Below are 12290 nucleotides of genomic sequence, written 5' to 3' on the forward strand. Positions count from 1 at the left end.
CTATGTCGTGGAGGCACCACGACCCATGATGGCCTTCTTAGTGTTTCTCTCAGGTTTTAAAAGCATTATATAACACTTTGGTCCAAACAGCGGCACCAAAAGGCCAAAACTAGATGCTAAAATAGCAAATACCTCCACTACATCTGCATATTTGCCTGGAGAGCTGATATATGCTGGGATGAAGGCTATCCACACGGCACAGAAGATCAACATGCTGAAAGTTATTAACTTTGCTTCATTGAAGTTGTCTGGAAGATTCCGTGCCATGAATGCCAGGACAAAACTGAGGAGTGCCAGTAAGCCAATATAACCTAGTAACACTGCAAAACCAACTGTTGATCCCACTTCACACTCATAGACTATCGTATCACTGAGGTATTGTGTGTTTTTATGGGGAGTTGGTGAGGCAGATACCAGCCAGGCTATACAGATTATTGCCTGGATAGAAGTAAGAACAATAACTGTTCCTCTCTGCTGCATAGCACTGAACCACTTCATAATGTCTGCACCCCCAGGCTTGGAGGCCTTGAACACAGCCAACACCACCATAGTCTTTACCAGGATACACGAGACACACAGCACAAAGCTGATCCCAAATATTGCATGCCTCAGCTGACAAGTCCATAGTCTGGGGCGGCCAATGAACAGAAATGAACACATGAAGCATAGTTTGAGTGACAGCAAAAGTTGGAAGCTGAGTTCTGAGTTGTTGGCGCGTACCATGGGTGTGTCTCGATGATAGACGAAGATCCCCAGGACAATGACACACATAAATGTGCTGAACAATGCGATGGTTGTCAAGGCGATACCGAGGGGCTCGTGGTAGGAGAGGTACTCCACGCTCTTAGGGACACAGTGGTCATGCTGGGGATTGGACCAGAAGTCCTCTGGACAACTGATGCACACTGTAGAGTCTAACAAAGACACCAAGGTTAAAGGGACAGACAATTAAGTATCATCCTCAAGTGGGGGGTGGACTTGTAAACAGGGTATGGACTACTAAACAGGCTATGGACTAGTAAACAGGGTATGGACTAGTAAACAGGGTATGGACTAGTAAACAGGCTATGGACTAGTATAACAGGGTATGGGCTATAGCTATAGTAACCTGCAGGCTATGGACCAGTAAACCAAGTATGAACCAACCTGTTTGATTGCTGATCTCTCCCTCAGAACAAGCATTGCAGTCAAAGCAGCAGACAGGTTCTCCTTTCCTTCTGGCCTTCCAGGTTCCAGGAGAACAGCTCTCACTGCACACTGACTGAGGAGGCTACAAAGGGAAGTAACAATGCATTGATTCTAGGGATATCCCGATACACTTTTTCAGTTCCCGATCCAATCTCGATACCACAATTTCTGTGTTAGGCGATACCGATATACCGAATACCGATACCAGTGTTCTGATCTCGTGTTGTGTTTATAGCAAGTGTTTAAGCAGTTATATCCTAAATCCAATACCTGTATTGACATACAGGTCAAATAGAGTAGTACTGCCTGAATACCAGCACACACTCAGAGTCGTACTGCCTGAATACCAATGTGATTGATCATTAAAATAAACATGCTTAGAAAATGCACACTGTCCAAGTGAGCCCTGATCCAGACAAAGTAGTAAACCACTGGACTCGAATAAATTACATTCTCATAACGAGCTCAACATTAGATATTTTAGAAAGCCAATAAGGGGACCTTTGTGGATTCAAAGCTCCAGAAAATTGTGTCTCCATCAAGGATGAGTTCGTTATCTCCGGAGGCCGACTTCTTGACCACACCTACATTCTGAACCTTTACACTTCCGTCGGGGAGCCACACCCAGTTCATGACATCATAGATTGAATGTATGGGATCACCGTTCTCATCAAAGGATACTTCATCACCAAATGATGTGGTGAAGTTGACCTTTTCCAGGTAGTACACAAGCTAGAAATAGTGAAGGAAATGAAGGAAGACACAACAACTAAAAACTACTGTATGCAATCACATTAACACTATACACATTGTCAGGGATTGATGTATTAACTACACCCTTGAAATAGGCCTAGAGAAATCATGTGTGTGTGTGTGTGTGTGTGTGTGTGTGTGTGTGTGTGCGTGCGTGTGTGCGTGCGTGCGTGCGTGCGTGCGTGCGTGCGTGCGTGCGTGCGTGCGTGCGCGATGTGTGTGTGGGGGGGGGCTCATTCAATCAAATACGTGTTAGTGAAATTGGTGAAAAAGTGATTCAACAAATAAATGAGCAGACAAAACTGGAACTGAAACACAAGCTTATAAATGTTCTTTGTGATGTTCTCTCTCCTAATTCGAGGAAATGTGCAATTCATCTCTAGATACATTTTCTGTTTATTAAAGAGCTGGAGAGACAGGGAGACGTTACGAAACAACCACTCTATATACAAATAAAAATGTCTTGCCTTTCATAATGTCATTTAAATATTATTATTAAAAATGTGGGTTCATCTATAGAAACTTTAACTGAAACAGCACTGTGAATTAATATCCCACCTGCCATGGTTGTATTTTCAGCGAACTGGCACAGCTGTGCCCAGTGAAAGGCCCCCTTCCCGGCACACACTGCAGCATGTCATGGAGGGCATGGGCCAGAGCATACACAGCCTTGTACACGTTATACTCATATCTGAGGTCTGACACTTCAGGCAGTGGAGTCTCTGCTGTTCCTAGGTCCTCTTGTCCAGTACACACCCTTCCACCAGCATCCACCCACGCTGGTGGAAGGGGTGCAAATTTACACTGAAATGTGTGCTCCCAAAACTGCTTCACCTGAAGAAACACAATGAAGACTTGGCCACATATAAAAAGTAAATACTTAGATACTAAATCAAACAAAAGACTCACTAGGTTATTTTCACGTCTCTTGTCAGGGTGGTGGTCAGGATGTGTTTTTAACAAGAAGTCCTTGAGACCTGGTATCTCTCCACGACGGATGGCGATACCCAGGGTGCCTCTCAGGTACGGCATGAAGGCAGGAGTCTGGAGTGCAGTATATGTCGACCAGACCTCACTGGCCATCCATTGCAGACCTGCCACATCCTGCTTTACCACCTGTTGTGTTGAACAGAATATATGTGTGTATGTGCTACAGTTCTCATTAATGGCCAAATAAAAAGCAAAATAAGGCAAAAAAATGTAAGAAAAATAAATAACAATTGCTGAGCATTGGAATTGTTTATTCCAATGAGTGATTAAATTGCATTTCAATAAATAAATGGAATTGTTGGTTCCAATGAGTGATTCAATTGCTGCACTGCAATAAGTAAATGGTTGCGAAAACAACAAAAACAACAACAAAGCAACCTACTTAATTTTCTGAAAGAATGTCTCAACTTTAATATAGCTAATTTCAGATTCCCTATAATCATGAATGACCATAATGAACATGTATCATAACCCCAACCTCCTCCAGGAGTTTAACCATATGGTTATCATAACCAAATGCAATGACGACACGAGCTGTGGATGTCTTCATCACAGTGACAATCCTCTTAAGTTCGGCTGGGTCACCGTCCGTGGGCAGAACCTGCACGTACGCCAGACAAGTCAACCCGGACCGCTCCACCTCAGACCGGAAGGACCTGGCAGCGCTGTGTCCATAGTCATTATCAATGATCACCAATCCAAACCAGGTCCACCCAAAACGCCTCATTATCTGGAGCATAGCTTGCACCTGATTGGATGAAGAATGGAAGGACATGCAAGTTCTAGAATAGATCATATATGGGCAACTGAGTGCCCGCGGGGGCCTCATGCGGCCCTCACCTTTACAGCTGTTATAATTCCAAACATGCAAAGATAACCCGCTATAATTACTTCAGTCTATCTTAGCTCAATGACTATAGTGCTACATTGTCTTTTTTAATGAATTTGTATTTGAGTTCATAAAGTTAACATAAGTAGGCTAGTTCTAAATTAATTTGAAATTAAAAAAGTTTATACAAATATTTCAGGATTCCATTTCAAATAGTGATGCACCGAATATTCGACCACAGAAAATATTCGGCAGAAAATGGTTAAAAATGCATTTTCGGCCCCTATACTATAGGAAGAAAATATATCACCGAATAGTGTATGCAATTAATGCATTCAAAAGAGATGAATAAATGTGTTATGGACCCATAATAGTGATTATTAGTTAAGTTAAGTTTTGCCATAACCATTTATTTTGCCATAAATCAGGTAGTTTTAAGGTACGGCCATGACAGCAATGGTAGGAAAAAAGATATATAATATTAATCATATTCGGATATTCGGTATTCGGTTTTCGGCCAACTGTTTCCTATATTCGGTATTCGGTTTCGGCTAAGAATTTCCCTTTCGGTGCATCCCTAATTTCAAATATATCAAGCAGATTTTCGGCTACTTTTGTGTAACATAGAATGACAAAGTAGGAAAAAGTTAAAATACGGAGATAAGTGGTTTCTGCCCGACAGTATGCAATGTGACCCTCTGGAGTGAGTGTGTAATATAGGCTACTGTAGTGGCCTCTCCATCATCAAATTTGCCCATCTCTGGGCAAGATTGTACATAGGGGGAAGTGAGTGAATCTCTTACACAGATTCCATAAAGGAAAACGTCTAATCGTTCTCTTTTTTGTTTTTACACTTTCAATAAAGACCTCCAGCTCCAGCAGTAATGCACACAAGCAAAATGAGAGGGAATATGCAGTATTGATTACACTCACTAGAGGGAGGTATTTGACAATTGATTGAAGTATATATTGACAGTTTGCAGAATTACAGTACAGTTAAAGTACAGTACAACTCAATACAAAAACTGTTAACTGTGAGTGGACGACACCATAAAGCATTGCTCTTGTTTACAATAGGGCCCACCAGTTTCAATTCATCAAAAGTGTGTGGAACGTGAAGTACTTTTTGATACAAACAGTATTATCTGTAGTACTAGCAGTTCACCTGGAAAGCATCACTTGGGATTGTTCTAAAGAAGGATGGGAACTGGTTCCGGTCACTCAGACAGGCGCAGGTGGCTCCGGGGCTGACCTGGAAAAGGTACAAAACATCTGAAATATAGGCCTACTCTTTCTTTTGCTTCTTCTTCCTGGTGACCTGTGCTATGAGGGGCACATTATCTAGTTTTTTATATTTTTTCTCTTCCATAAAATTTACAAAATAGCGGAGATAGATCTACGAACACCACAAAGTGATATTTTAAGCTTGTAGATCAGCTATTTTTTAAGTATATGGCCATTTTTCAGCGTGGAAACAATTGACAAATATGCAAAAATAATTGTGATTATCTAAAGAAAATTTTGATTAGGGTATTATTTGATAATTGTGACAGGCCTAATCATGTGTGGACTGTGGACTCACTTTGAAATTGTAACCTTCAATTGGCTGGTGATATAACCACAATTGACTCAAAGATTCAGATTTTATAGACCGTCTGTGCACGCATGTTGCAATGTATTGTGTTTCATGCCATTGCTGTAACCTTATTATGTATTGATGACAGTGTTTGATCATAAGGTTTAACATTAGAATGGTATGATACATTCAACTACCCAACTATTACAATTTTATTTTTTATTTTCTTTATAAATACAGTAAGTAACCAAAACCAAGCATTGGTGATGGTAAAAGTGGGTTTCAACTAAGTGATGAACTTACCATGGGCACTCTGTACAAACCTAGTATACTAGAGACGGCAATCGAAATGGTTGAGGACGCACTCACTACTCCGAGTACTGGAGGAGACCCAACACAGCTCGTCTCATTCGACTGAAACTGCTCCTCTCTCCCACTGATCAATGACAAGGCTGCGCGGAACCCGACTCCCAGCATGATACAGATGTCATAGATACTGTACCCCAGAGTCACATTGGGCAGCAGGCTGGGGTTTCCGTTGATCTCATCAACTGCAAAAGCCATGGCCTGGGTCGCTCTGAACCACGCAGTGTAAAAACTAACACATAAAATGTTCTGTAACATTGCATGTTTATATATCTTTGTAGACATATGCAAGTAGGCAACCTACACATATCTAACAAGACTGTTCCCTGTTCTCTTGATTGCTGTTGTTGTACAGTATTTGTGAAACCTACCCAGTGCAAGTGGGCTCCTGTTGCTTGGAGGTGAAAGTCAGCTCAGGGAAGACAGGGCTGTAGTGGATCTCAAGCAAACCACCCAGAACAAAGTCCCCCGCCTTGTAAATGCTGTTGACATTAAAAAGTGCCTGCAACTCACAAGAAGAGGAAGATGAGGTAGACAAAGCAGAGAATGAAGAGAACAGAATCACGCTCAAGTACATGTATAGTTCTGGAGAAGCCCTCATGACTGTCCTAACACCCCCCTCCCCTCTCTAAAGCCATTGTCCAGTTACTATATGTTTTATACACAGTGCTGTGCCATCCCCTGTGCCACCCTTGTGCCACTACGTAATCTTTCACACCGCCCATCTGTGCTGTGCCATCTCCTGTACCACAGAATGATAATTACGTAATCGTTCACAGCATGCATGCACCCATTTGGTCAGAGGCAGTAGAGGCAGGGCTTAATATAGGCCTACATTAACAATCCTATCATATCAAAATAATGTTGTGTCCTATAATATATCTATTACACATACGCACGCACGCACACACGTGTTTGAGAACCACTGATATAGCAACATAGTTTTATTTGTATCCTTTTCCAGAAAACCAACATTTAAAAAAGGGGGCATTTCATAATTGCGGGGGGACTGATTTGGGGCCGACTTTCCCAACATTTTGCGGATTTTCCATGTTTTCTCATGGATTTTGCATGGATTTCAAGGCAAATCTGGAGCGTGTTCAATAGCACTGATTTATGAAAAAAAGAATGGAGTTAGGTGGTTTCTTCCGGACAGCAACGAAATGATCTCATGTGAAAGAAGCATTGAAAACATATAGGTAAAGACACCAACGTCATGAGGCTCAGGTGAAGCACTGTGGAGTAACACTGGTTAAATGTAGGCCTACCATACAAACTGTCAGTAATCTGCCAATCTACAGAAACATAAAATTCCAGAATATTGTTGCATTTGATTTTGGATTTCAGCAAAACAAACACTATTGTTTCACATTCAAAAGTGACACGATTGGAATATGAACCCTAATGAACAATCTTTTAATTCTCACTTTACGATCGATCCTATGGGAAAAGTGCTTGGATCCGGAACTACTTCAACACTTCGTCAGAAAAGAAACCGGACAGCTCCATATTGATCACATGACTATAGAGATCATGTTTAGTGTGTACTGATTCGTGTGATGTTTGGACAAAATCTGAAAGTATTTGGCTACTTTCACATTTCACAGCTTAAATGAGCTTAAATATTTTCAACTAAACTCTGGCGTTAGGAAGGGTTTCCTTTAGAAGGCAAGCATTGATGCAAACAGCTCCTTAGAGTTCGTCTAATACACTTTTGAAATAATTACCATGGATGGATGATACGGTATGTGCACAATGGCTGGTGCTAACCTTACAGAGAATATTGTTTATAGGCCTTTAGACAAAGAATATATCACACAAAATACCTATAACATGTTGAATCCAGAGGCCTTCAAAAATGATGCAGTTAAACAATACTAACTGGTTGATTTTAATAATTTGCCTATAATAACTGTTGTAATCTAAGTACTGGACCCTCGTCTGGTTCTGGTTCTGACAGACAGGTAGTGTGTGCAGGCTGGGTGGTGTGTGACAATCCAGTTGAAGTATTCCTTTGGTACTGCGACTGCGGCGGCGGCCGGCGGGTACCCGGGAGAACAAATTAACGAGACAGTATCACGCTAAGGTTCACAAAGTTTATTACACAAACAGGAAACATATATAGTGCTGGATCATAATGACGTGACAATAAGATATGAGACAGAAGAACGTGCTTACTGCAGCAAGGCTGACCTTGCTGCCGCCTAGATGTCTCTCGTAGCCTATCTATAAAGTATGCTACAGTACCGGCAGTACACAATACATATCAAGTACACTGTATCTCAAGTTCAAGTACATAGACTAAGATGTACTGCGCATGGGCTAATACCATAACAGTGCCCTCTTTTGTTTTGAAAAAACAACTGATACTGTGTTGATACAGTGTGAAAATGCGTCATCGCAATCACATTCTCGGAACCGAAAAAAAACTAGCCAATATCACCTTATTACTTCATCTGTGATATCAATCTTTGCTAGGAAAATTGTACCCGAGTCCCCCTCCTCATCAACCATCCATATGGGCGAACACACGCATGCGAATGTGATTGCTTACGCGAAAGAAAAAGGAGAGAGAGAGAAAGAGAGAGAGAGAGAAAGAGAGAGAAATCAAGAAATCCAACGCTACATATTAAAAAGAAAACACATTAAAACATCTAACATTAATAATATAATCATAAATATACAAAAATCATTAATAAAAAGGAAAAAGGTGAGGGAAGGGGGGGAGGAGTGGGGGAAGGGGAATGGGGAAAGGAATGAGAAGAAAAGGGAGGATAAAACAAAACAAAATATCCTGAATAGATCACTGATCATATTTAAAGACTAACTTATTTCTAAACTAATGAATAATCAATCTTGAATCAAGTAATGTTCTGTCTAATTTCTACACTCATAGAATAAAATTTAAGAAACAAAATCAGTAAATCAGTCTAATCTAAGACTATTCTATTCTTGATTATTGTTGCTCACTGATCTCTGAGCATTACCTTTCCACTAAATGTTCTTATTCACTGTCTCCAATCAACGCAAGGCAGTTAACTCCTTGCGCACACTATCGTCTTTGGTGATGCTTGCAATTATAAATGACATTAGCCTCTCTACTTTCTCACATACTTCACCTAATCCAGAACTTGCCTACTCCAGTCCACAACTTAATTCCTGTGTGGAATTGTGCTGCCTCCCTTAGATCTGAAGGCCCTCTTTGAACGACTGTGAAATGTGTGGGTGTCATCATGTATACTACAATGTGTGGAATAACAGTATTTGGCAGCAAATAAAAAACAAATAAGAACTCTGCTTCACTGAAAACAAAAAAGAAAATAATCCATGTTTGGACCCCCCCTTCACCGACAGTGTCCAGGGCGTAGATCCCAGGCAATGATAGTTTTCAAAAAACAGGCTGTGCCTCGCATCTCCATATCAGCAACTGTGCACAATTGTCCCGCATCGAATCCATGTCAGATAGTAGATGACCTTGCATGAATCTCCATCGCAAATTGTCTTTTCCTTCTTGATTGTGCCTTCTTTGATACTGTTTAGGCACGTGTGATTAGCATGCCTCCCATTGAACAGGCCATGCATCTCCAGTGCGGCTGAAAAACGGCAGTGTCTAGTCTTGCGCACATCCTTGATGACAGTAGTATCCACAGGGCTCGACCGCTAATCCAAATCGAAACGGCAGTGTCTAATCTTGCACGCCTTCTTGATGATAGTATCCACAAGGCTCGTCCGGTAATCCAAATCATTGACTCGTATTGTCTGTGATTGATATCCTTTTCGTCACGAGCATAATGTGACTTTGTGCATATCTCCATCATGAGTTCAGGAAAAGGATGATCTCCAACGTACCGAAGATTGACCTTTGGACTTGGTCAAGTGGTCATGGATAACATCCTGCACCGACATTTGACCATTTGGCTTGATCAAAGTGGTACATAGTCAATTTGTCCATGTGTCCTTGCATCTCGAAACCTGTGTCACTTCTTGGCGTCCTAGCTCCCCGCTGGGGCTGGGGCAGCGATGTGATGATCTCCAAGCGTCCGATGTAGCCCCTCTGGGCCTGTGGCAGCGATGTGATGATCTCCAAGCGTCCGATGTAGCCCCTCTGGGCCTGTGGCAGCGATGTGATGATCTCCAAGCGTCCGATGTAGCCCCTCTGGGCCTGTGGCAACCGAGCATGTTGGTTTGGCCCTGTCCTCTGATGTCTGGTTTGGGGCGGTGGCTGTTCGACGCCCGAGGCGCATCTCCCTGTTGGTGATGTGATGGTCGTCGGCCGAACGCTTAGGTCCTTTGGACTTCCCTATAGCAGGGTGCAGTCCAGGGCCTGGACCCTTCTCCACTTTAGGTCGGCCTTAGGATGAATAGCACTCCCTTGCACTGTCTGCTATCTGTGTTTTGGGACAAAACTGAACAGCAGGTTTCCCCCCCCCAAAAAAATACACTGGCATATTGTGTGTGTGGGACCTCATGTCCCGTCTTTGATCCACCCGTTTACAGGTAACATAAAATATTGTTTTTAACCTTAATCAATATTTCATCTAAACATTCTGCCCATACATAATTTAATAATAATAATACAATGAAAAAAATGTGTGTGTATTCATTCAGCATGTGTGTCTTATACGTACCCATCCATTTGTTCGTGGCCCTGGCGAGTTGCACTGTGTAGGGATTTGTTATCTCTAAAGAACACTGTTCTAATAACAAGATAAGTGGCCCTCTTCCAAATGTATTTTCTTTCATACAGGCAGTGCACAGGCACAAATGGTTAAAACTGGGTTAATTGTGTTAGTACTTTCAGACCATGCTTCACTCTTCCACATGCAAATACAATTAGTATTTGCCCTCTTCATAACATCCTCCCAACCCGGTGGACAAATAATTGAATTAATAATATATTTCAGGCCCACACTCCAAAAAAAGGCACATTTCACCAAACTTATCCTGTGCGGGCGAGGGAAAAAAAATAATTACATATGTTATTACATATGTTATTCAGCAGATCATGATTACAGACTTGTTTCTCCCCGCTATTGTACTTCTGTGGGGGAAAAATGTATTAGGGTTAAATCGTCCACTCAAAAACAAAACCTGTGAGACACTCTATTCGTGTCACATGTGGTGGAAAACCTCTAACTTTTCTTGTGACAGATTCACTCACACTTAGTCCATACCTTAGACTCTTGACCATGTTGTCTGTAACATGGTGTTTATACCTTGACGCGACCTTACGATACATAATTTGGCCTTCCCTGTCCTGAATAACACTACATTAACTATGCTATTTTTGAGCTGTAATGCATTTGTTTCCTTCCACACATGCGTCCATGTGTGGATATGAAAGAAATGTCCATGCAGTCAAAATCATCACTTTAACTTAAAAGACTTCTGCCAGATATAACAGGAAAATATGAGGTCAAGGGTCGGTCCCTTGTATCAACTCAACTGGTTGCTGGGGATTCCCTAATAAAGGTATGACTCTTCACATTACTGTCTGCCTGCAATGACACTGACTATGACCCGATTACAGTGTGCTGATATTTCTCTCTCTGTCATAGGCCTTGATTATATTATTGATATTACTAAAATGCTTAAGCATATAATCTTACCGTAGAAACCCATTGTCCTAGAACACCAAGACCATAATCGTCGCTTGTCTGATTATTGATTATCTGTGAGCATAGATGCTCTTTACCGGGTGTCCTGTTGTACTAGAACAATTTAAAACAATGCCTGTTTTTACCTGGACATCAAAAGTTGCACTCATTATTTGAACTCAGCATCATCCTGAATATATCTTTACTTTTATTGATTTATTTTTAAACGTGATGGACTTTATATGAGACTAATATTGAGGGATACGATTAATTCCCCAAACTAGTATTACTTTCTGTTAGTGTGCCTTGAAATTATGAACAGAATTACATTTTAGTGCTACAGAATCGCGCACACCTGCACTACACATCTACATTATAATAGCTTCTCGCCCTCAGGCTTCTTACTGTTGCTTTTGCCTAACAAATAGATGTACTTTGTTGCGTTGGAGTGTCCCAGGGTCTTCCAAATTGTCGAAAAACATCATAAATTGCACCAAACTCTCTGTCCCTGCATATTTTTTTAAAACACTGAATTGGCAATGCTGACCGGGCTGACAATGAATTACTCTCTACTATAACTTCCTAAATAAAGTATATATTTCACTTAAATCTAGTGACTTCCCTGGCCAATAGTGACTTCCCTGGCCAATACAGCGGATCTACACTGGTACACGCACACCGCGCACATGCACGCCCTGTATGAACCGTGCACGACACAATCAGCTGTTGGTTTCTAAGTCAAAGGACATTTCACAGATAAGTTCTCTTACTAGACAAAACAATTCCCTGTTGTCTTTTCCTTTCTGTGTGCTTGCATGTGTGCATCTGTCCCTCTCCTGCGCGTGTGTGTACTGTGTGCACGTGAATGTATCTGAGCATTCTCTACTGTACTGCCATGATGCCAAATGTACCATTAAAACCGGGTAGATGAAAATTTGACCCTCACATTCTCACATCGTAACTGGGCCGCCGAGCGGTGGTACGACCCCAT

At 41.6% G+C, this 12290-nt stretch overlaps 1 protein-coding gene across 1 annotated transcript; it reads right to left on the minus strand.

Annotated features, from left to right (window-relative positions):
- Positions 1-12290, minus strand: LOC306921202 (extracellular calcium-sensing receptor-like; the record flags this gene model as incomplete). The annotated part of the gene is made up of 11 exons (XM_079498314.1): positions 1-914; positions 1147-1270; positions 1690-1920; positions 2500-2775; positions 2851-3057; positions 3410-3679; positions 4926-5012; positions 5718-5913; positions 6074-6204; positions 9607-9864; positions 12246-12290. 11 exons carry the CDS (start codon positions 12288-12290, stop codon positions 1-3), a joined length of 2739 nt encoding a protein of 912 aa, XP_079354440.1.

This window comes from Electrona antarctica (genome assembly GCF_951216825.1).
Source record: "Electrona antarctica genome assembly, chromosome: 4".
NCBI lineage: Eukaryota > Metazoa > Chordata > Actinopteri > Myctophiformes > Myctophidae > Electrona > Electrona antarctica.